This window comes from Phocoena sinus, chromosome 2 (genome assembly GCF_008692025.1).
Source record: "Phocoena sinus isolate mPhoSin1 chromosome 2, mPhoSin1.pri, whole genome shotgun sequence".
NCBI lineage: Eukaryota > Metazoa > Chordata > Mammalia > Artiodactyla > Phocoenidae > Phocoena > Phocoena sinus.
The window spans coordinates 25,368,177-25,393,662 of record NC_045764.1 but is presented as its reverse complement, the minus strand read 5'-3'; the positions used below and the strand labels follow the sequence as shown (position 1 = coordinate 25,393,662).

Genomic DNA, 25,486 nt, shown 5'->3' with positions numbered 1-25,486 from the left:
TAACAACAGGGCACACAGTACGTACATTGTGGTCCCATTCACATGAAATGTCCAGAACAGGCAAATCCATAGAGATGGAACGTAGATCAGTGGTGGCCAGGGAATGGGGGGGGGGGGGTGGAGAATTGGGAAATGTGGGGTTTCTTTTTGGGGTGATGGAATGTTCTGGAATTAGATACTGGTGGTGTATACGCAACAGTGCTGAAAACCACTGAATGACACACTTTAAAATGGTTAAAACGAAGAATTTTATCTCAATTAAAAATTAAAGTACTGATGTCTAGGGCCCACCCAAGCATTGGTATTTTTAAAATCTCACCGGGTTGTTCTCCTCTGCAGCCGGGAGAGTTAATGCAAGTAAGTCCACACGTGGGGTCGCGTGGGTCAGGTTCCCGGCCTAGGGGGCTCTGGTGTGAGCGTCTGCATTGGGGGGTGAGGAGCGCAGGAGAGGACCAGGGCTGACGCTGCCCTTGGTTCTCTGCTGCCAGGTGACAGGGGCAAATAGGTCCTGGGCACTAGACAGAGGTTGCAGTTTGGGCCTCTGCTGTGCAACCTTGTCCACGTTGCTTAACCTGCCAGAGCTTGTAGCAAAGGTTTCAGGTTGCCATAATGTTCGCAAGATAAGCATGGACCCTGGCATACAGTAGGCGCTCAGTGGATGTTCGCTTCCTTGGCTTTCCCATTTCCCTGTGGCTGTAATTCTGTGGGTCGACTCTGGGAAGGCGTGCACTGGCCAGTTCTCCCTCTGCTGCTCCCCAAACCCCTGGTGGTCAGGGAGGACGGGGGTGGGCTGGGGGGGAACGGGTCCCTGCCCCGGTGCTTTTCTGCGCGGCGCTCCCCCTCCCCCCAGCGTGGGCGGGGCTTCCTTGCCCACCCGGGACTCACCATTTCTGCTGCCAGGTGAGGCCGGTCAGGAGGAAGATGCTGATGAGCAGTAGGATGCAGCCGGCCACTGTGGACGGAGAGGCAGGTCAGGGAAGGGGGCCCCGGGGCTGAGAGAGCCCGTCCCCTTGTATCCGTCCCCACCCCCAGCAAAGGGCTCGCCGAGAGGCGAGCGCTGCGGTTTTTGCCGCCCCTTTTCAGAACGCGGCTCACTCCCGGCAGAGTTTCCCTGGAGGCTCCAGGACCAGGGCCTGGGGGTGTGGACTGGAAGGGCACAAACCTTTCCTCAGGGGGCTCCACTCTTTCTGTGGGGAGCAGCTGACAGGCACCCTCTTCAGAAAGGTTCAGAGTCCCCGGCCTCAGTTAAAGAGGCCGTGAGTGAGGCCCGCGATGGGTAAAAGAAATGTTGAAATATAAAGATGCATGATAAACACTTAGCATCTCCTGAAAGTGTTGTTTCCCAGATGCTTCTTTCCTGTGGTCCTGAAGCTGTCAAGTTATCCATACGTCCATCTGTCTATGTGTCTTAGACGTGCCTCAAAGCCTGTTTTGCTCCACTCACCCCCTCCCCTTATGAGAATAATTGACATGTAACATTGTCTAAGTTTAAGGTGTGCAATGTATTGCTTTGATACACTTATACATTGCAAAATGTATTGTAATTACCATTTCTTTTTTGGGCCAAGAACATTTCAGATTTACTCTTAGCAACTTTCAAGTCTACAATACAGCATCGTTAGCTGTGATCACCATGCTCTACGTTCGATCTCCATACTTGCTCCACTTCTCACTGGAAGTCTGTGCCCTCTGACACCCGCCTCCCCATTTACCCCACCCCCAGCCCCTGGTCACCAGCATTCTGCTCTGTTTCTAAGAGCTCGGTTTTGGTCTTTGTTTTGTTTTTTTCTCAAAGCCCGTTTTTGCCTCCCACCAGGAAACACCTGGAGTGTTGGTGGCATGCTTCTCTCTTCCGCTGGTTCCACCACATCCCCGCACCCTGGCCTCCCCTCACACGCAGATGCCGGGTATTTTGTCCTCTAGGATCTGGTTGGGAGGCACTGGTTGAGGCTGGTTTGAGACCTCACTCCTAACTCACTACAACCAGTGCCTGTGATTCCGAGTCATGTTACTATCTGGATTCGTCTTTGACTTTTATAAACATTATATAGTGTAAAGAGCTAGTTTATAGTAACTAACCAAGCAACTCACCAACCCACCAAGCAAGCGTCCCCTGGTCTCTGTCTGGTGCACGTTTGTCACTACCCACCTGCGATCTGATACTCGGTTGTAAATATGAACATATCCATGGTCGCAGCCACTTCTGTGGGTGTTTGGAAATCTGTGCAAAAGAGAGAGAAGGGTGCTAGTCACTGCTGGTCGTGGGGCTGCACAGGGCTGGGAGAGTCCAGGCTTCTTGGGGCTGGGGGCTCGGAAACCACTGGAGAGCTAGGAGAGACCAGGGGAACCTGGGGCCAACATTTGAACATATCGTTCTTCTGCCTCGAGGCGCCGCCCTCATCTTGTTTCTCCTGTGACACTGGTGGTGTTTGAGGACCGGGAGGTTGCACGCAGGTGTGTGATCATCTCTACCACCTACAGGCAGCTCCAGGCCAACTCCTCCCCTTATCCTGCATCATGGTTTAATAGCCAACCTTTTATCTTCCAAGAAACTCCAGCCGTACCTGTGGTACCTGCCATCCTCGTTGTTAAGGGAAAAGACGTTTCACTGCCAGGGGGAGCATCCGTGCTCTCCTGAGGCTCTTCATCACCTGGAGGAGAGAGTAAGGATGCTTGTGGAACAGAAGGTGGGGAGTGGAGGTCTCATGTCCACCCCCTCCCTGGCCTCCTTAGCTGACCCCAGATGCACTAGCTGAGGTGTGAATCTCAGTTCTCGGTTCCCCATTAGGGTCACAGCGAAGTGGCTTGGTGGCCACAGCAGAGCAGGAGGGAGGGAATTTTGTGATCCTGACCCTGGCTTTCTACAGAACTCAGCAACTTTCTCCCCACGCTGCCTACGCAGCTCTGGTTTCCTTCTGTGGCTTGGAAACGGGTCATCATAATACAAATACCATCAAACCATTAAACGAAGTAGAAATGCACAAAAGGAGAGCTTTTCTCTGTGACAGGTTCCCCGTTGCTCGTGGACACGCCTGGCGTGCAGTGTGGCTGGCTCATGGGGGTCAGGCTATGGGAAAGAAGCACAGCAGCCTCCCAGAAGATCCAAGAGGGAGACATGGGGTCTGGGAAGCGGGGGTGAGCGAAGAAACCACTAACACTTAGGGTCAAATGGAAGCGACTTTTGATTGTAGAAATAGTAAGACTATTTCAGAATGAAAATAGCAGAAGACCTCAACGTAGGTGGCTTGTCTGCGTGTATGAAAGAGCGTGCATGCGTGTGCATGTGTGTTTGTGCTTGAAAAATTCCCTTCCCTGCACGTCTGCACTTTGGCAAAGCTCAGGTGGGACTCACACAAGAGGAGGGGGCATGCTAATGGTGTGGCATGGCACAAATAATGGATTTACATTATGTATCAGCAAGTTGGAAATGTGTGCATGGCATGTGGACTTTCCTTTTTGAAAGAGGAAGTTTTGGTAGCTTAGAGTCAGAAGGAAAATTTCAGGATCAGCTAGAAAAGGGGGCAGCAGGATCGCCAGTGAGGTAGCACCCAGGGGGCTTCGGAAGACCTTTCTTCCTCTTCTATCTCCTGCTATTTATCCCCATCAGGGTACAGGGGAACTCAGGTGATGAAGACCTTGGAGTTTATCTAGTCTATTTTCTAGAATGAGAAAAAACAGAGGCCCCAAGAGAGGAAGAGACTTGCCCAAGGTCACGTAGCAGGTGGGTCAGGGATTCCAGGCTGGTCCGCCTGACAGAAGCAGCAAGGTGGTGGACCTGGCGGGGGCATCTCCATACCTGGAAACTGACTGTTCTCCCTTTCACTTATGCACCCAAGCTTGGGCTGGGTCCACCTCATGTTCCCATGGATCATCTTGCAGGTGCTCTTGCTAGGGCCTCCCTGTAGGGCCCTGAATCCCTGAGTGCACTGGTAGTAAACTGTCTGCCCCGCCATGAAATGGTAAATTCTCTTCAAAGGTTCACGTTCATGTTCCCATGGTGGAGGCTCCTTGCAGTGACCTGGAAGAGGGAAAGGAAATTCCAAAGGCAAAGCTGGGGAGACATTGTGAGTCCAGGTTGCCTCTTCCTAGAGACTGGACCATGGTTCTTACTCTTTTCTTTGTCCCCTTCCTCCCTCCCTCCCTTCCTTCCTTCCTTCCAGTAAGTATTGATAACATCTATGTGTTAGGACCTTTGCTAGACACGTTGTGAAAAGACATAAAGACCCAGTCCCCCTGCAAGGAGCAGACAGTGGATCTGGAAAGGAAGCACATACAGGCAGAACGTGGTGAGGATGACAGCCAAGAGACAGACGCTTGCTCTCGGAACGCAGAGAGACGAGCAATTACTTCTGCTGATGGTGAGAGATTTGATAAGTAGACAGGTGTGTGAACGGTGGTCTCAGTTTAGGGATAAAGGCAGGCTCAAGCCAATCTGGGCCAATGAAGTGTGGAGACCGTCTGGATCCCTACTGCTAAGTGAGTTGCAGCTGGTGGTCATCTTGGGGCCACGGCGGAAGGACTGGGGACAAATCCAAAGCCAGGAGGAGGGGAACACTGAGATGATCTTGGAGAAATGGAGCCTGATCCCTGATCAAGCCATGCCTGAAGCTTGACCCAAGTGGGCCCTTTTAAGGGCTCTGAAAACTCCCATGCCCAGTAACTTTCCACTCACCCAACTAAAACCCAAGCCTGGCTGACTTTTAACCTCAGAGATCATGTCCTGCTCTGATTTAATCCCAGAATCCAACCCCTGCCCCCGCCAAATCTGGACATATGGACCACAGGTCCCTCTAAGCCCAGAAGTGTGAAACTGCATATATGCTCTGACCTTCCACAACCCCAAGGACCCATATAACCTTCCCCCGTGCCCTCTGTAACCCTCTGCAGCAGGAGGCCGAGTGGTCCCGTCCAGGGTGGTCTGCTCAGTGCAGCACCTTGCAAATCATGACTGAACGTGTGTTTCAGTCTCAGAATCAGATTGCCTTTACAGTCAGTAAAATTCATAACCGTCTGAACCCATTTGAATTGGGTTTGCTTCTTTCAAGTGAAAACCTCCACATTAAGACAATCTGTGAAGTATCCCTTAGCCAGAGCCAGCTGGTTATCTCTTGAGTAAGGACAGTAAACTTTGAGCTCTTTAGAAAACTTTCAATAATTGTGGAAGGTGATGCGGGAGAAACAGAGAGAAACAAATAACTAAATGTGTTCGGAAACCTTGTTCCAGCACAAAGTCAGAGTGAAAAGGGCTGGAAACAGCATGTTGCAGAGTAGTCCTTGGATTAGTCATTGGGTTTTAGTCTTTTTAATTAATAGAAGCTGAAAATAAATTCAGACTAGTTTAAATAATCAGTAGCAAGATCCCTGTTCTAATTCAGGAGACCCAAGGCCTTATTTCAGTCCTATTATGTGAGTTTAGCCAAGTCTTTAAATGTCTCTGTCTCAGTTTATTCAGTGAATTGAAGTAATATTTCCTGCTCCCTGATTCACTGGCTTCTGAGGTTCAAATGAGATTATATACAATGTCGTAAAGTTCTTCGTAAGGTTATAAAATTAGCATAGGACCATGGGGTCTTGTAAGGTCAGCTGGTCCCCCACAAGGCTCAGGTTTTCCTAATGGACTCTCTTTCTTCCTGATGTTATGGCTTGACTTCAACATCTTTTTTTTTTTTTTTTTTTTTTTTTGCGGTACGCGGGGCCTCTCACTGCTGTGGCCTCTCCTGTTGCGGAGCACAGGCTCTGGACGCGCAGGCTCAGCGGCCATGGCTCACGGGCCCAGCCGCTCCACGGCATGCGGGATCTTCCCGGACCGGGGCACGAACCCGTGTCCCCTGCATCGGCAGGCGGACTCTCAACCGCTGTGCCACCAGGGAAGCCCCAACATTATTAATTTTGGGAAGTTGGGGCAGCAACTCGCTAGGCCACATCCTATTAGCTAGGAGGTGTTTGTCCGCAGCTTCCACAGGCACCAGTGTGGCACCGCCCACTTCACAACTCTGTCCTGTAAGGAATGTCTGGAAGTAAATTGCTTTGCTTGGAGTTCACTGCCTTGTACTTAAGGGGAAAACACAGCATCTCTTTGAGGGCAGGGATGACCGTCTACTCAGGTTTGTATTGTCTGGCCGCAGTGCCTGGCACAGTTTGTCCCCAAACATGCTTTTTGAATTGAATTGAAATGAAGTGAATTGAATTGAGTTCTTTTTGGCCAGTTCCCAAACCCGGAGGCAACCCAGAGCCCAGGTTGGGTGCTGTAAGAGTGGCTTGAAATGCTGAGCAAACAGCCTGCAAACGCTGCACAATAGTTCTCGTCCACATGACATCCTTAGGAAAGAGGACAGCAGGACAGATCCTCCTCCTCTGGGGCACACATCCTGTACCTGCAAGAGAATGGGTCCCCTCTTACCTGGAAGGTTAGCTTGGCCTGTGGGCTGCATTTGGCTCTGCATTTCTGTGGTCTTTTCTTCATCTTTGAGTCCAGGAGTAACTTGTTTTCCTGGAGTCTTAGGGGAGGCTAGAGAGTATGGATGGAATGAAGAAGATAGCTTCACAAAAGTTTAAAAGAGAACACACTCTTCATGTATTCATTTGCTCAAAAAGAGAGTCTTTCTAGGGTCTGTGATGTGCCAGGCAATATCGGGGGATACTGGGATTATAAAGATGATCCCCACACACCCTGCCCTTGGGGGGCTCTCAGGGGGCCTGTTCCTGGCCAGTGCAGCACTGGCCTGTCAGTCAGGTTTCCTGTACATGATGTCAATGGCCTACAACGAGTTTCTGAAGGAGCTGAGATTTTTCTGGTGGAATTGTTTGTGTCTGTGTGTCTCTCCAAAAGGGACACCATTCTGGCCATCAACCCCATCAACAGTGTACGTGGGGGTGAGTGTGGTAGCGAGAGGAGCTATTAATTCAACAGCCCGCCCACTCCTCTGTTTCCCAAGGCAGTTCATTTAAAAGTTAGAGAGAGGCCCTCCTAAAGCAATGACAATGGTGCAGCCACTATGGAGAACAGTACGGATGTCCTTAAAAAACTAAAAATAGAGCTACCATATGATGCAGCAATCCCACTCCTGGGTATATATCCAGAAAAGACGAAAACTCTAATTCAAAAAGATACATACACCCCAATGTTCATAGCAGCACTATTTACAATAGCCAAGACATGGAAGCAACATGTCACTGACAGATGAATGGATAAAGAAGATGTAGTATGTGTGTGTGTGTGTATAGTGGAATACTACTCATTCAAAAAAAAGAATGAAATAATGCCATTTGCAGCAACATGGATGGATCTACAGATTATCATACTAAGTGAAATAAGTCAGTCAGAGAAAGACAAATATCATATGATATCTTTTATGTATGGAATCTAATCAATAGTGCTTATAAACTTATCTACAAGACAGAAACAGACTCACAGACATAGAAAACAAACATATGGTTTCCAAAGGGAAGAAGTGTGGGAGGGATATATTAGGAGTATGGGATTCACAGATACACACTACTATATATAAAATAGGTGAATAACAAGAATTTACTGTAAAGCACAGGGAACTATATTCAATATCTTGTAATAATCTATAATGGAAAAGCATCTGAAAAAGTGTGTGTATACACAAAACTGAATCACTTTGCTGTACACCTGAAACTAACACAACATTGTAAATCAACTATACCTCAATTAAAAAACTGTGATAAAATATGCATAACATAAAATGCACCATAGTAACCATTTTTAAGTGTACAGTTCAGTGGCATGAGCTACATTCACATCATTGTGAACTAGAATTATTTTTAGTTGTTTAGTAATTATTAGTGTAACGTCTGTCCTCCCTCCCTCCACCCGAAGTATAGGTTCCTTGAGGGCTGGGTCTGTCATATCCCCAAGTATCTGGAACAGGCCTTGGAACTAGGAGACACTCATTCAATATCTGTTCAGTGAATGACTATTCTGGGAACCACCAACATTAGTTTCCACGTAGATGGCGCGGCCAGTTTTTGTCTGTAGGGCCGTGCGAATAATAGTTGAAGCCCTGTCTCCCTCTTTGCTACGGTTTTTCTCCTTCCCTCCGGGGTTACAAATGGGAACACTTACAGGTGCTGTCACAGTGGCATCTGTTTTCCCAGGCAGAGTGGCTGGAGTTTCCTGTGCAGCGCATGAAGGGCGACCTTCTGCGGAAGCCTTTCTTGCAGTCACAGTTTATCATGGTGCCCACCTCATACCTGAGGACCTTGAACATGGCGTTTCTGAGACTCGGTGGGTCTTCAAGACAAGCATCTGCCAAGACAAAAAGGCACCTTCGGAGTCCAGGAGCTTCCAAACATGGGCGTATGATCGAATCACACGTTCCTTCGCTCGATTTAAGGGGTTTGTATGTACCCCACTGTTTCCTGGAGAGAAACTAAGGCTGTTGAAGTTTCTTTAGAAACCTTCATATCAGAGATGGTTCAAAATTTAACTTCAGCCAAGTTCATCTCCAAATTACAGTGTCTTTCAAACTAAATGAATAGAAACGAATGAGGTTTTATTCTGAATATGCCTCCTGCTGAGCAAGTGTAGAATGAGGGGGCACAAGGGACATGAGCAAAGGGAGGGACGAACCACATTGATTTAATTGAGGGATGAGATGTGTCTGTGAGAAATACTTTGAAGGAAATAAAGATTGTCCGACTTTCTGTAATTAATGATTCTGTAAGGTTGTTTATCTTTGAAGAAATATTTGTAAAGTGCTTCACTCAATGTCTGGTGGGTAGGAAATGTATGTTTCTCACCCACCTACCCACCTCTAAGTTTACCAAATTCCTTCTCACACCACGAAGACCTGACCCTCCCTAGCCCCCCACAATAGTCACTGGCTTCCCACTAAAGACACTTGAATAGTTGAACACCCAACTATTATGGGAGGAAAAGGTGCTGGTCTCATCAGAGCAATGATTCCATTGTATATCTCGCAACAAATTCTCCTGCTTCAAGAGATGAGATTTTTCAGGAAAAGGTCACAGGCTGGATAAAGGAAGCGGACAGGAAGGACCACAGGAAACAGAAAAAAGGGAGGCAGCCAGGGCTCCCACATCTGGCCTTGCCACCCAGCAAACGGGCACAGGGTCCGGGCAGGTTGCTGCACTCGCTGCTGGCAGAGGACCATCTGCCGATCGTCTGTTAATCACTCAGGGCGGAATGGAGCTTCTCTGAGCCCTCACAGTCCGCCCAGCATCTTGTCATCCTGGAGACTACCCCCAACCAAGATGCGGGACCCTCCTGACACCCTTAAGAAGGTGAGGTGAGGGGCTTCCCTAGTGGCGCAGTGGTTGAGAGTCCGCCTGCTGACGCAGGGGACACGGGTTCGTGCCCCTGTCCGGGAAGATCCCACATGCCGCGTAGCGGCTGGGCCCATGAGCCATGGCTGCTGAGCCTGCGTGTCCGGAGCCTGTGCTCCGCAATGGGAGAGGCCACAACAGTGAGAGTCCCGTGTATCGCAAAAAAAAAAAAAAGAAGGTGAGGTGAACCTGGACAGCTTGTCCCACCTCTAACCAAGAAGGGACTACACAAAAGCAGTTTGAATAGCTCACTGGGCCAGCAGTTGTAGAGGAACATGTAAAATAATGTAAATTCCAGGAATTATAATAATCATAAGGCAAGAAACACAGCATGGTGGAAAGAGGAGAAGGATAGGTTTCTAAATTGTAGTTCTACCAGCTTACTAGCTATACAGCTTTATTGTTTTTACGTATCTAAGACTTGGCTTCCTTTTTTGTAAAATGGGTATAATAATTATTTTACTGATTTCTTTTAAATATTACATGAAATAACATATTAAGGTAACTTGCAGAGCACCTGGCACGTAATAGGCATAGAATAGATGCTAGTCAGTTGCAAACTATCATATATAGAATGGATAAACAACAAGATCCTACTGTATGACACAGGGAACTATATTCAATATCCTGTGATAAACCATAATGGAAAAGAACATGAAAAAGAATGTATATATGTATGTATAACTGAACCACTTTGCTGTACGGCAGCAATGATCACAACACTGTCAATCAACTGTACTTCAATAAAATTAATTTAAAAAGAAAAAGAAAAAGAAGAATAGGTACTAGTTCCGCTCCCTTTTTTTCCTGTCCAGAAAAAGAAAATGTCCAGATAGAGACTGGGCTGAGTTTTACCTTAACCCTTAACTCCTGCAAAAGTTCATCTCTCCCTACAGCCCATGTCATCAGTACCATTCGCTGGCACTTATCATACATCAATACCAACGAACAATTTAAGTATCGGAAGGTAAATCTGTTGCTAAAACAAGATGTGTGTAATAATCAGAAAAGCCAAATGAAGGAAGAAGGCAAGGATGTTCCCTGTTACCACTGCTTTTCAGCATCATATTGGAAGTCCTAGCTAATACAGTTAGAAAAGAAAAGGAAACAAAAGGTATCCAGATTGGGATGGAAGAAATAAAACTGTCTTTGTTTGTAGAAGACATGTTATCTATGTAGAAAATCTGAAAGAATAGACCAAAAATAAAACCTCCTCATACTAATAAGTGATTACAGCAGGGTTACAAGATACAAAGCTAATATACAAAAGTCAACCACTTTGCTAAATACCAGCAATGACCAAGAGGAAATTGAAATTAGAAGCACAATACCATTTACATAAGCACCCAAAAAATGAAGTACTTCGGTATAAGTAAAGAGAAAAAAAATATGTACAAGATTACATGAGGAAAAACTATAAAACTCTGATGAAATAAATCAATGAAGAGCTAAATAAATGGAGAGATATTCCATGTTCATGGATAGGAAGATTCAATATTGTCAGTATGTTAGTTCTTCCCAACTTGATCTATAGATTCAAGGCAATCCCAATAAAATGCCCAGCAACTTAATTGGTGGATGACAACAAACTGAATCTAAGTTTATATGAAGAGACAAAAGACTCAGAATAGCTAACACAATATTGACTGAAAGGAGCAAAGTTGGAGGACATACTACCTGACTTCAAGACTTACTATAAAGTTACATTAATCAAGACAGTGTGGTATTGGTGAAAGGATAGACAGATAGATCAGTGGAACAGAATAGAGAGTCCAGAAATAGACCAACTGATCTTTGACAAAGGGGCAAAGGCAATACAATGGAGCAAAGATAGTCTTTTCAACAAATGGTGCTAGAACAACTGGACATTCCACATGCAAAAAAAAAATCTAAACACACATCTTATGTCCCTCACAAAAATTAACTCAAAATGGATCACAGACCTAAAAGTAAAACACAAAACTATAAAACTCCTTGAAGATAATATAGGAGAAAATCTAGATGACCTTGGGTTTGGTGACAACTTTTTAGATGCAACACCAAAGGCACGGTCCATGAAGAAAAGGATTGAGAATCTGGACCCCATTAAAATAAAAAAATTTCCAGAGATTGGCACAACATTGTAAATAAACTATACTTCAGTAAAAAAAAAAAAGTAAAAGAAAACAAACAAAAAAAAGGAGTAGGGTGTTTGTTTTTGTGTTATTTTCTTGTTACCATATGCTTTAAAAAAAATAAATTCTGATTTAACGGAAAAAAAAATTTCTGCTCTTAAGAGACACTGTCACGAGAATGGAAAGACAAGCCACAGACTGGGAGAAAATATTTATGTGATAAAGGGCTGTTATCCAAAATATACAAAGAACTCTTAAAACTCAACAATAAGAACCCCGATTGAAAAAAATGGGCCAAAGTCCTGAACAGACACCTCACCAAAGAAGATATACAGATGGCAAATAAGTATATGAAAAGATGTTCCACATCATGTCATCAGGGAAATGCAAATTAAAACAACAATAAGATGCCACGGCACACCTTTAGAATGACCAAAATTCAGAACACCTAATGCTGGTGAGGATGTGATGCAACAGAATCCCTCGTACATTGCGGATGGGAAAGCAAAATGGTACAGACACTTTGGAAGACAGTTTTGGCAGTTTCTTACAAAACTAAACATACTCCTAATGTACCATCCCGCCATCATGCTTCTTGGTATTTACCCAAAGGAGTTGAAAAGCTGAGTCCACAAAAAAACCTGCACACGGATGTTTCTAGCAGCTTTATTAATAATTGTCAAAATTTGGAAGCAATCTTAGATGTCCCTCAGTAAATGAGTGGATAAATAAACTGTGGTACATTCAGACAATGGGATGTTACTCAATGCTAAAAAGAAATGAATTCTCAAGCCATGAAAAGACATAGAGGAAACTTTAATGCATATTACTAAGTGAAAGAAGACAATCTTAAAAGGCTATACACTGTATGAGTCCAACTATATGACATTCTAGAAAAGGAAAAACTATGAAGGTCGTAAAAAGAATTGGTAGGTTGCCAGGGGGTAGGGAAGAGGAAGGGATGACTATGTGGAGCACAGAGGATTTTTAGGGCAGTGAAATTACTCTGTAGGACACCATAATGATGGATACCTATTAGTCCAAACCCATAGAATATACAACACCAAGAGTGAACCCTAATGTAAACTATGGACTTTAGGCAACGATGATGCATCAGTGTAGGTTTATCAATGGTGACAAACGTACAATCTGGTGGGGGATGTTGATAATGTGACAATGGGGGAGGCTGTGCATGTGTGATGTCAGGAGTATATGGGAAATCTCTGTACCTTCTGCTCAATTTTACTGTGAACCTAAAGCTGTTCTAAAAAGTAAAGCCTATTTAAAAAGAACAACTTACAAGCACACAATGGACATTCCCTGAGCTAGATAAAATAATTGAAGGGAAAAAGAAAAACAGCCCATGAGGACTTCTGCTTCCGACCATGACAAAATTTATCTTCCTGCTGAAAGCAACTTTAAAACCAGACAAAATATGTGAACAAGAGTTTGCAGGCATTTAGCAACGGCAGTGCAGCACAGCATTATTTGAGAGGAAGGAAGCACATGAAGTGAGCCCACCATTGCCATGGCTTTCCTCCTGGGGCACTTTCCTGCCAGGTAGCAACAAAGTGGAGCCAGCAGAGTGGTGGCCTCACTGACCTGAAGAGGGAAAAAATCAGAGCCCTAGGCTGCTGGCATGGGTGGAATTTGTGGGATGGGGCTCTAGAGAGGAGGGGGGCAGAAGTGTGTGTGAGGATACTCTTCGGGTTTTTAATCCAGCAGCTGGGCTGAATATGAACAGGGCAGGACCCTGTGACTTAGAACCAACTCTCTGCTGTGGAGACTGAGAGAAGAATAGTTATACCAAATTTTATTTACAAAAACAGGCATCTGTTTGTTGCCTGTTGCCAGGTGTGGCTATATTTATATCAGAGAGTAGATTTCAAAGTAAGAAACAATAGTCACAGATGACTTGGTTGGTTACATGAAATTACTGAGAAATCTCCAAAATAACTATGAGAACTTATCAAATTTAGCGATCTCAATATACAAACATCACTTGTGGTTATACTGTGAGCAACCAATTAGAAAATTAAAAATTTTAAAACAATCCCATTTACAATAGTATGAAAAGACATAACAAAAAAAAATAACAAAAAAAAAAAAAAAGAAAAGACATAACATACTGAGGAATAAATTTACTGAAAACTCACAAGGCCTTTAAACTGAAAGTTCTGAAACACTGCTAACATAAAGAATTATATAACTGGAGAAATGCACAATATTTATGGATTGGGAGATTCTTTTTTTTTTTTAAAGATGTCAACTTATCTTAAATTGATCAATAAACTCAATGCAATTACAATAAAAAAAATCCAACACACTTTTTGGCAGAAATTTGGCAAGACACAAAGACCTAGACTTTTAAGACAATCTTAAAATGATGTACAAATTTGGAGAATTCATGTCATCTGATATCAAGACTTTCTATAAAGCTTCAGTGACCAGGACAGTACATATTGATAAAAGATAGACAAATAGAATAATGGAACAGAATAGAAAATCCAGAAATAGACTCACATAGGTATATTCAGGTGATTTTTTGCAAACACACCATGGCAATTCAATGAGGGAAGGGAAAATCTCAACAAATGCTTCTGGAACAAGTGATAATTGTATAGGGAAAAAAGAACTTTACTCCACATACAAAAATTAATTTTATTGTATATTTAAACATAAAAGATCCATCCATACACCAAATCCATACATTATAGATGTAAACATAAAAGATAAAACTATTACGTTTCTAAAAGAACATAAAGGCGAATAGCTTTGCAAGCTAGGGATAGGCAAAGATTTCCTAGGGAAGACACAAAAAGCACTAACCATAAAATAATAGTAAATGTAAAACTTCTGCTCTTCCTAAGGCATTAAGAACATGAAAAAATGAATGCTGCAGGTAGACTGGGAGAAAAATCTTTGCAACACATATATCTGACAAAAAGACTTGTGTCCACATTATACAAAGAACTACAAATCAATACTAAAAGTCAAACAACCCAATAAGTAAATGGGCAAAGACTTGAATGGTCACTTCTCCAAAGAAGATATCTGATTATCAATAAGCACTTGAAAATGTGCAGAAGACATCATTAGATATCAAGAAAAAGCAAATTGGAAACCACCATGAAATAGTCCATTAGAATGGGTAAAATGGATAAAAGACTGACAACACCAAATGTTGGCAAGGAGCTACTGGAACTCACTTCCATTACTGTTGGGAGTGTAAAATAATGCCCAAACTCAAAGTTTTTAAAATGAAGTTAAATATATACCTGCCCTATGATCCAGCCGTTCCACTCCTTGGTATTTATCTAAGAGGAGTGAAAGCACATATCTACAAAAAGACTTAAGCAAAACATTTATAGTAGCTTTGAATAATCTCAAAAACATTATGTTGAACAAAAGAAGACAGACACAAAATACACACACTGTTTGATTCCATTTATATGAAGTTTACGAAAAGACAAAACTAGTATGCAGAAAGAAGTCAAAGTAGTGGTTGCTTGTGGTGGGTGGGGATTGACTGGAAGGGGACAGTAGGGGGATGGAAATATGAGTGTACATCTTTGCCCTGCTGACAAATTGAAATTATAATGGACTTGTCACAGTTCAAGTCTGGGGGCCATTGAGGACCTGGTCTCAGACATGTCCCTGCACCACTGAGAACTTGAATTTTCTCTGAACTGCATCAAACTTAAGGACACCACCAGCCACTTTCAAAACAATATCTGCCCGCAGCTGCAACCTTATGGTCTCAAGGTCTCCCCTTGAAATTATGCAACCATTTCAGACCCCAACCAATTCTTACTCAATAAGCACCCTTACTGCTTGCCAGCTCCAATTATAATTCTTGATAGGCAACTCATGTCACTAACTGTAACCTTGTGGGGTTTTGCCTTTATAAGTGTCCCTTATTTTGTAGCTGGGGAAACAATTCAAGGTCTTCTTGAATCTGTGTCACTGGGGCATTCCTAACAAACCCCAAGTAACACCTTTTTATTTCAATCAGGTCTCCGTTTCTGAAATTTTGGTTAACAGCCCAGACTCGTCAAATTGTATACTTCAGATCTGTGCATTTCACCACATGTAATTTTACTTCAAAAAAATCATTAAGAAGTATATTGTGCAATTCTCGTGATTATCCACTAGCACAAATAATCAAGGATTGACCTCAGCCGAATTTGGAATCTGACGACTCAACCACAAACCAAGAGAGTTTCTAAACACAGAAATTTGAAAGGAAGGCAGACAGATTGCCTTCGGGGCAACTTTGTGTCCTTAAAAACTATTTACATGATGATGTGCTTTTCTAAATTAGGCCATGGGAATTTCCAGGACCATCATAAATTAGCCTGAGCATCTGAGGAGGTCGTGCGGGTACAAGAGAAATTTCCAGAACTTCTTACTCCCACAGACTTGCCTTTTATAAAAGCATCTTTCCTGGAATCTAGAAGCACTGAAACCTCCCTGGTCTATAGCTAAGAACTAGTAAAGAACTTGACTATAACCCTTTTCCCTGGAACCACGTGAAGAGTGTTCCAAGTATCACCTGAAGGAAGTGTGTGTGTTGGGGGCAGGGGAGCATGCAGGAAATGTAGACGTGGGGTGCGGGCGGTGTTTCTTTTAACAGGAATAAATCTGGGATTTTTAAAAGCCCTTCTCAGGGCGGTGTCGTAAAAGAAACAGCAGTACAACATCTTAAAAAAAAAGGATGAAAACACTTTATCTCTCCTGAAATGTTGCAGAGGAACATTGAAGGGCAGTTCTGTTTATGTGACCCAGCAAAATGTCTTTACAGCCTCCTTCCCCATATTATCACTTACAAATTTTCACACAGCGTGGCAGCTGCCCTCATTCTCTAGTTTTACTCCAAAAGCTCTAAAATTTCTCGAAATTCAGCAAACAGGGGCTGTTTCTGCCTTTACTCCTGCACCCACCTTTCCAGATCTATTTCTTGCTTCCACCAGAGGCTCTGACTTTCTAACAGAAATTATTCTCTCCTCTCAGCTCTGGCCCATTCTCCCAGCTCAGGAGGCAAATGCAGAATATTTTTTGGAAGGTGGGAAGGGAAATGTTTTTCTCTCTGTCATTTTTAAGTATTGGTGCATTTCCAGATTGGATGTCATTTTCTCTTCTGAGAGTTTTGAAAGGGTGTGCTGCCTGCAGATTGGAGGAAAAAGTTGAGACTACTAGCCTCGTGTTGGGACTTGGGGTGAATGCTCAGAGCTGGGACACTGGGGACCCTGGAGGGGTCCTACCATGGGCTCCGAGGAACATTGATGTGGTCTTGCCTCCTACCTTTTATATAGGCAGAGGGGAAAGAGAGCCAGTAATTATCATTCATCCTGAAAAATCCCAAGGGATTTTCCCGAAGGCCTTGCATTGAGAGTTAAACTGAGCTCTTCCGATGTTGAAAGTGTTTCACATCTTATTTCAAATTTTTGCTAAGAATGGTAACTGGAAAGACACAGGCAGGACCTCATATGTCCCACCCCCTGTGCCCACCCAGCCTCCATCCCTGTCCCTGAAACACTGTCCCAGGTGCATCCTCCCTTGGGATATTTGTAGGCTTGCGGCCTCCAGGAATTCCCGGCTCAACTGAAATGCAGGAATTCATGGCTGCCTTTGACTTCTTCAGCCGACATTAGCGACAGTAATTGAGAGCCACCTTGCTCTGGGCTGTGTCACCGCACAGGTCTGGGAGGAAGGTGGCTGAGGGTGACGGACCCTGGGACAAGCTTCGCCTTTTTTTCTGTGTTGTTTTGCCTTTTGTTTTCCCTCCACTGAATTGCTAGAGGCTCATCTCCTCCATCTCACCAGGCCCATGCTAGGGAGGGAAAGATTAGGCATTCGTAGGTTACACAGCAACAGATTTAGGGATTCAGACCAGCTTTTCTGTCTCCCAGGCGTCTGCTCTCTCCTTTCCGCCACTGTTCCCAGAAGGACAGTCGTACAGCTTCTACTGCTTGGGTTTCCAATAAAAGATGAGAAACTTGGTGAAACAAGGCACTCCCTTCTCTTCCTCTAAGTGGCCTGTCACTCACTGAGATAAGAGATGCAGACCAGGGCTTCCTGATTGGATCTGGAATGCTGACACCCTTTCTCTCATTTAGCATATGACCTCAACTCCACTCCCCTAAATAAAGCTACCCCTTGGTGTCTTGCTGTTTTGTTTTTAGAAGGGAACAGAACTAAGGTAAATTTTGTGCTGATATGTTTTTGTGTTCCTCGAGTTAACCAGAAATATCAACACCTGGAAGGCAGTCGGTCCTTTGAGCTGGGAAGTTGGTTTCCTACAGCTGGTAGGACTCTGCTTCACTTGTTCACAGCAGAGCTTCTCAAACTTTAATGTGTGTACACGTGGCTTGGGGGGCTTGTCAAATGCACATTTGGGCACAGTGGGGTGAGTGTGGAGGCTGAAACTATTTCTCTCAAGCGCCCCAATGCTGCAGGGGCTGTAGCCGCACTCAGCACCCAGCAGTGGCTGCCCGTCTTCCCCCCTCTTCTGCCCCCTCTGGAGGGCCTGCCTCCCCAAGGGGACCGAGAGCGGGGCCCTCAGGCGGGGCTGAATCTGCTTACAGAACACTTCGTTTCCAGGCAAAGCATCTAAAAGGGTGCAGTGAGAGCTCCCCTGGCTGGAGGAAAGGTGGGTGGGTGAAAATGGCTGTGGGCAAGGTGATTTTTTAAAAAAATTCTTTTCTGATGTTGTTCAAAATGAGAGAGCACTGATCTGGCCCTTGTGGCCTGTGTAACGTGAAAGATAAGGAAAAGGAAGGGGCTTCAAAAGGATGTGGACAGGGTCTGAGATAAGATTCTTTGCTCTGTGGATGAATCAAGGTCAAGTTTTGTTTACCCGTACAGCCCAGCCAGCACTGAGTGCATGGCTTCATCTTTGTGTCCTTCTGCTTGGCCGTCTATACAATAGGGATCGGGGATGAACATTAGAATAAATCACTAAGCACAGAAACGTATAGATGATGATTTACTAAGCTTTATGCAAGGGACATAGGAGTCCATCAAGAGTTTGGGGCACTGGATAAAGAAATTGTGTAGTTTTTGACCTAAAGACATTCATCTTCTGTGTCAGATCTGAGAAGAAGCCCAAGATATACCTAATGTCAAAGACAAGTCTCCAAATTCCTTGGGAAATCCACCCAGCAGTCTGAGCCTTATAGAAAGCGGGTGTTTTGGGTTCAAAATAAAATATTATAGGACTTGTTGACTATTCCTCTCAATAGGATCTCAGGATCTGAGAGCTGGGAGAAACCCCAAAGATGATTTAGGTTAATCTCCCCTTTTGTTGATAAGGAAACAGGCTGAGTGCCGTTCCTCCAATTGTGGCAAACCTGGGAGTAGAACGGAGCCCTGACTCCCAGTTCAGTGCTTTCTCATCATTATCTTCAGAAACGAGTATGCTTCTCACCCTGCTATGGAAGGTTCTCTCTAGCTAGGAGTTAGAGCTATGTCTAAAGTATCTGGGTTACTGGGAAGTGTTTGTGAGATGTTGTGGTTTAATTCAGATCATTATCTTTGAAGTCAGAGAGCTCAGGTCCCCCATTTGGGGCTATTTATATAATAGTAACTCACATCTGAGCCCTGCCTGTGTGCTGCTCACTTGTAGAGATCACCTTCCATGCTCACTACAACCCTCAAAGGGACATGTTGTCACCCCACTCTGTACAGCAGGAGATTGAGTTTCAGAGAGATTCAGTCAATCGCCCAGGTCACACAGCTCAAGGTAATGGGATCAGAATCACAAGAAAGCCCACTATCGTTGCCCTCATGTCTACCTTTAAAAAAAAAAATCTCACTTTTACTTCCAGGAAATTCTTTCAAATAGAAAACATAAATGTCTCAGGAAGAAGCAAGGAAGAAGAGGACAGAGTGTGGAGAAAAGGTTTGCATGGACCTCAGGTCGCCGTAAAAGCTCAGAGGGCGATGCAGTTGGTTTCTCTGTAGGAGTAAGATTCAAAATGTTGAACAAGCAGGGTAGCAGGGTCAGGAACCAAGGATGCCAATGAGGATGAAGCCGAGGGTCCTGGAGCCCTGTCTGCCACACAGTAACCCTTCAGTGCTGATATGTGGGAGGAGCCAGGGGAATGAGTAGGGAGGGTCATTTGACAGGTTCAAAGCAGCAGGTGTTTACCAACAAGCTTGGAAGTATTTCAAATTTTAACCACCAGTATGACGAAGGCAGTGATTCTCAAACCTTTTGGTATCAGGACCCCTTTATACTCTCAAAAATTACTGAGGACCGCCCCCCCCAGCAAAGCTTTTGTTTTTGTGGGTTATGTCCATCATTGTTTGCCATATTAGAAATTAAAACTGAGAAAGTTTGAGTACATGTTTATTAATTCTTTTTTTTTTTTACATCTTTATTGGGGTATAACTGCTTTACAATGGTGTATTAGTTTCTGCTTTATAACAAAGTGAATCAGTTATACATATACATATGTTCCCATATCTCTTCCCTCTTGTGTCTCCCTCCCTCCCACCCTCCCTATCCCACCCCTCTAGGTGGTCACAAAGCACTGAGCTGATCTCCCTGTGCTATGCGGCTGCTTCCCACTAGCTATCTACCTTACGTTTGGTAGTGTATATATGTCTATGCCACTCTTTCGCTTTGTCACAGCTTACCCTTCCCCCTCCCCATATCCTCAAGTGCATTCTCTAGTAGGTCTGCGTCTTTATTCCTGTCTTACCCCTAGGTTCTTCATGACATTTTTTTTTCTTAAATTCCATATATATGTGTTAGCATACGGTATTTGTTTTTCTCTTTCTGACTTACTTCACTCTGTATGACAGACTCTAGGTCCATCCACCTCATTACAAATAGCTCAATTTCTATTAATTCATTTTTAAGTAACAGTAACAAGCCCTCACACATATGAACTAATCTGATCCTGACAACTGTACTATGAAGTGGACATTATCATGATTACTGCCATTTTACAAATGAGACATCAAGGCACAACGAGGTTTGGAGAATTGCCTGAGGTTACCCAGCGAGGTCGCCCAGCTAGAGGACCCACAGGGATGGAGCTGGAGGCTCATCTAGGCTTCCGAGCCATGGTCTTGACAGGATGCTGTACTGCCTCTTCTAAATTCCTACCTCTAGCCCTGAGCTCTAGTCTAGACGGAATGCCTTCCGCCTTTCCATCTGGCCATCCTCTGGTACTTCAACTCTGTTCAAAGCTTCTAGGTGAAGATACTATTTCTTCTTCTACTTAACATTGCCATTGGGGTTTTAGTCAATTCAATCAGATGAAAGAATGTAGGGGCATAAAAACTGGAAAGAAAAGAAATAAAGCTATCTCTGCTTGCAGATTATACGGTAGTGTGTCTAGTAAACCCAAGAGAATCAATGGTGGGAGTAATAAAATAATGAAATAATTTTAAAAGAGAGCAATCGAGAGTGATACTAAAGAAGTGTGGCATGGGGTGGGTAGGGAAGAAACACCTTTTTTTTACAGGATAATGCCAGCTAAGGAATGCAGAAAGATGGATCACAAGGGAATTGTGTGCAGAAAGCTGGATCTCAAGGGAATTATGTGCAGAAAGATGGATCATAAGAGAATTACGTGCAGAAAGGGAATTAAGTTGAGTGAAAAAAAGCCAGTTTCAAAGGTTACATATTGTGTGATTCCATTTATTTTGCAGTCTTAAAAATGACAAAATTATAGAGATGGAGAGCAGCTTAGTGTCTGCCAGGGATTAGGGAGGAAGGAGGCCTGTGGCTGTGGCCATGATAGGGCAGCGGGAAGGATCCTTGTGAAGAGAACTGCTGTGTATCTTGGCTCTGGTGATGGTCACATGAATCTACACATGTGGGACAGTTGTGTAGAACCAAAGACACACATGCACGGATGAGAGCATATAAAATTGGTGAGATCTGAGTAAGACTGATGGATTGTAGCGAGGTCAATTTCCTGGTTGTGATATCATGCTATAATTTGGAGGTAAATTGAATGAAGGCTCTATTGGATCTCTCGATATTATTATTTACAACTGCATGTGAGTCTATAATTATCTCAAAATAAAAAGTTAAAAACACAGATTTACAGTAGCTGGTCCAAGATAAAGCAGAACTAGAATTTGAACCCAGCTCATTCTAAACTCCAAAGCCCAACATCTTAACCATTACAATACAGAGCTTCAATACATAGTTATCAAAATCTTCACAGTCTTTTACCCATGCATCCTATATCTGGAAATGTATCCTGAGGAAATCACAAAATAAAAACTTTATACATAAAAAAAAGTTAACAACAAACACACAGACAATCCTCTGTTCCTTTGCTTGTCCTTGTTTCTCTTGGTGACCCTGACATTCCTGTGATGTGACACTTCAGCATCTCCCTTAAATTCCACTTTCCTTTGCCGTCAGGTCCAAACCCTTCTCAAGAGTCCTTGCTTAGACCTCTGCGGAGCCTCGCATACGCCCCCTCTCTTCTGTAACGTTCACCACTCTCCTGCAGCCCTCCCAGCTGCAGACCCGCCAGAGCAGTAGCATCTTATCCTTTCCCTCCACCTCCCGTGTCTCGCCGCCTCCGATATGTCTTTTAAAATATCGTCAAGCCAAGCATCCTAGGGTCCCAGAGCACAGAGCTGATGCGCTAGTGTCACGGTAAATGCCTGCAGGTGAGGTATTCTCTGCCTCCGTGATTCACCACTGGGTACCACAACTGCCCCCCCCCCATCTTTTTCCTTTAATCTGGGAAGTGGGTTTGTCAAACACTGGACTCCCTCCTGTCGGGAGGGATTGACAGCATTTCCTTGCTTTGCTTTGGGGACTGAGTCTGCCAATCAAATAGCAGATGGCAGATTCCTCAGAGCCATTAAGGAGCTTGTGACCATAGGAGCTTCTTAGATACTCCAGGTCACTGCCTTTGCCATGCTGATTGGTTTTCTGGGCCTCCTGGCATGGTGTCCCTGATGGGGGGGTGGAATCCTTCCTGGCCTGTGAGCCAGGTAAGGAGGAAGGCTGCTCCTGGCTGTACCTCGTTTGAAGGGTGAATAGGGTTCACCTGGCAGGTTCAGCAGAATATGTCACCCTGGCAGGGGGAATGCCAGGTTCAGGGGACTATAAGTGGAATGTTTGCTGGAGTGTGAATGGCAAGGCTGTGAATGACAGAAATGTATCTGTGGAAATAATGTAAGTGAAAGGACCTTGATATCTGCAAAATGTCCCACAAGTCTTGATTGTTGCTATTATCTCTCGAGCAGTGTTGTTTTTAGGACCAAATGATAAAATATGTAAGGTTCCTTCGTGAGTTGGAAAAAAAATTATCTAAAACGTTAATTACTTAAAGCTTGATTGTGTCAGAGCAAGGAAATGGAGTTTCTTTTGACATCATCTTCTAAGGACGATTTATGAGAATTCTGCACTCGTTTCCTTCCTCTCACCTATATTCACAATGGCCTTCACATCTAATAAAACATGGTCAACTTCCTGGTCACTGCCGACTAGCTCCCCATGGTTTAATTTGAAAACTTCCAGTCATTTCTGGTTGTTGTTGGCTGTCCATGTCACCTACTATTTATTTAAACTCTTTCTTCAACGTGGGCAGCCGTAGGCACTGAATGAATGCTTGAGTGTATTGGCAATTGGGTCGATATTATGGTCTATTAATCAGTTAATTCAGACACGTATCCATCTTTGTTCAGCATAAATGCTGAGGGGAACGTGGCAGAGCCAAGTTTGTTTGTGCTCAGGGCTGGAGGGACGGGTTAAGGCAATTTAATGGCATCAAAGAAAAGGTGTCTGATTCCCTGGGTAAGAATAAGAGGGGAGGCTGTGTACTCTGAAGGGGAAGATCTCAGTGCAACTGGGCTCATTCTGCAGTAATTAGCATCCTTCATCTGTGAGTTCTGTGTGTCTGACCCACAGTTTCTGAGACCCGGCTGGGCCTCCCAGGCCAAAGAGTCAGAATTTCCACTACCCAAGAATGAGTGACTCATGGGGTAAGATCCTTCTGGAGAACATCTTCTTCCTTAATCAACACTTATTACCAAGAAAAAAGAAGGTGGGGGAGATGGGTGGGAATCTAGTTATTTTCTCTTTCCCTTGGAAGGGAAAAAAGGAGACTGAGAACCGACAATATTCCTCCTAGAAAGCTGTCCCTGAATCAAAGCTCTCATGTTTCGGGGTCTCAGATGCTTCTGTGAATGAAATTTTGGGGGTGGTTGTGTTTTGCCCCTGGGAGCCTTAGCTGATAACAAACTTCTGTACTTGAAAGGGTTAACCACAAGTTTACTGCAGAATGTCAACCTGATGAAAATTAAAGGTTGTCAGATAAGAAAAACAAGGGGGATAGAAATACACCCGTGTTTTTTCTCTGAAATCGAAAAGCAGTTTTCCTTCAAATCTTTGAAACCCATTTCTTAGGACGAAATAATGTTTTTAGTAGAAATGTGCTACGTTGGTGAATCCCACCCACTGTCCCACCCATTCAGGTCTCTAACAGCAGCTGGCCACACTGACACGGACCCTAAGTGTGGCAGGCACCCCAAATCCACGTGTACAGAGCCTGGGAGGACCCGGGTCAGGTGTTGTCAGCAGGAACCCACACCTGCCGCCTCCACTCCACCTCCCGGAGATGCCTGCCATCCCCCTAACTCTGGGACACTCTTCTTCACGCCTGCTCTCAAGAATCACACTCAGTTTTAAACAGGACACATATGTGTGCTGTTTGGATTCAATGTTTGAGGCCCCCCTGCCCCCCCAAATTCGTATGCCGAATCCTTACTGTCCAGCGTGATGGTGTTAGAAGGTAGGGCCTTGAGGTGAGATGAGGCCATGAGGGTGGAGCCTCAGGGGTGAGTTTGTGCCCCTGTAGGAGTCATGAGAGAGCTGGCATCCGCTCTGCTTCCCACCATGTGGGGACACAACGGCCCTCCCCCAAACCCCACCACGCCAGCCCCCTGATCTCAGATCCCAGCCTCCAGGAATAAGTGAGGAATGAAGTTCTGTTGTTCTGAGCCCCCCAAGGCTTTGGTATTCTGTTAGAGCAGCCTGCACGGACTAAGACATCACCGTGCATTTTGGTTGGGGATCAGACCCTTGCATGGAGAATGTCAATCCAGACATGGAAATGGAGGCCACAGACTGCCCGGAGGGGAAGGTGCTGATTAAGGTTCTGGGGTTCTTGGTGCTTTGGGGGCAGCCCTTATCTGCTTGTCCACCGTGACTCGCCTAAGTCGGGTTCAGGGTAGACAAACAGCAGCCTGAACGTATTTCCCAAATCTGCATGTCGGCAGGCGCTGCCCCATAAACAGAAGAAGGATGAGGATGTGTCAGAGTGGGCGGATGATGGAGTGGGTGACACAGGGTCGGGAAGAGGTTATGTTAAGATCGTCGATTAAATGAGACCCAAAGCCCTCCCCGGTACTCCGGGGACTGGCCTCAGAAAAGCAGCCTCAACTGAAAGGCTTTTGATGAATTCAGTCTGTGGACTCAGCCTGGGCTGTCCTCCCTCAGCCGCCACTGAAGGAAACAGGCTCCGTGTTCCCCAGAGTGCCCTTTAAAGGGCCAGCTCTGCACCATTCCTGCCTTCCCTAAATTCTTAGGTAGCACCGAAATCCGGCCCTCTGCTCGGTGCCGTAGGTGGGTGCTGTTCCTTTCAACAGACACCTCAGGCTTGACGACCACAGGTGATGGTCCGGCAAGGGGCATTTGTGTCGGGCTTCATATAGAATTTAAACCCCAGGTGGCAGCGCTTTCCAAGGGCATGGGCACTTAAGACCTGTTCCCATGATTCACTGGGCATTGCTTTGCGCTGAAAAGGACAGATGGGACTCGCCAAGGATGTGGTAATTGTAGCGTGAACTAGATAGACTTCCTTCCATAGTGTGAACTGAAACCTTCAGTTCTGCTTACAAATGGACCGGATGCAGGTAGGGGAGCTTGCCGGCCGCTGGGGGGCTGAATGGCTCGGTCAGCACAGGGCTGAAGGGATGACTTTTCACTCCGCTATAGGGTGTTTATTAAGCCATAGAATGTCGGGACAGAAAGGGGCTTAGAGACCCTCCCTATCCATCTCCTCGCATGCTTA

At 44.8% G+C, this 25,486-nt stretch overlaps 1 protein-coding gene across 1 annotated transcript in view; it reads right to left on the bottom strand.

Moving 5' to 3' along the window:
• Positions 1–25,486, bottom strand: part of IL2RA (interleukin 2 receptor subunit alpha) — a 43,814-nt gene that overhangs the window by 5,598 nt on the left and 12,730 nt on the right. Inside the window, exons 2-7 of the mRNA XM_032622193.1 lie at positions 8,090–8,272; positions 6,401–6,508; positions 3,797–4,018; positions 2,565–2,651; positions 2,150–2,221; positions 886–952 (exon numbers count right to left, since the gene is read on the bottom strand). Coding sequence (XP_032478084.1) covers positions 886–952; positions 2,150–2,221; positions 2,565–2,651; positions 3,797–4,018; positions 6,401–6,508; positions 8,090–8,272 — 739 coding nt within the window. The remainder of the gene's footprint in view (positions 1–885; positions 953–2,149; positions 2,222–2,564; positions 2,652–3,796; positions 4,019–6,400; positions 6,509–8,089; positions 8,273–25,486) is intronic.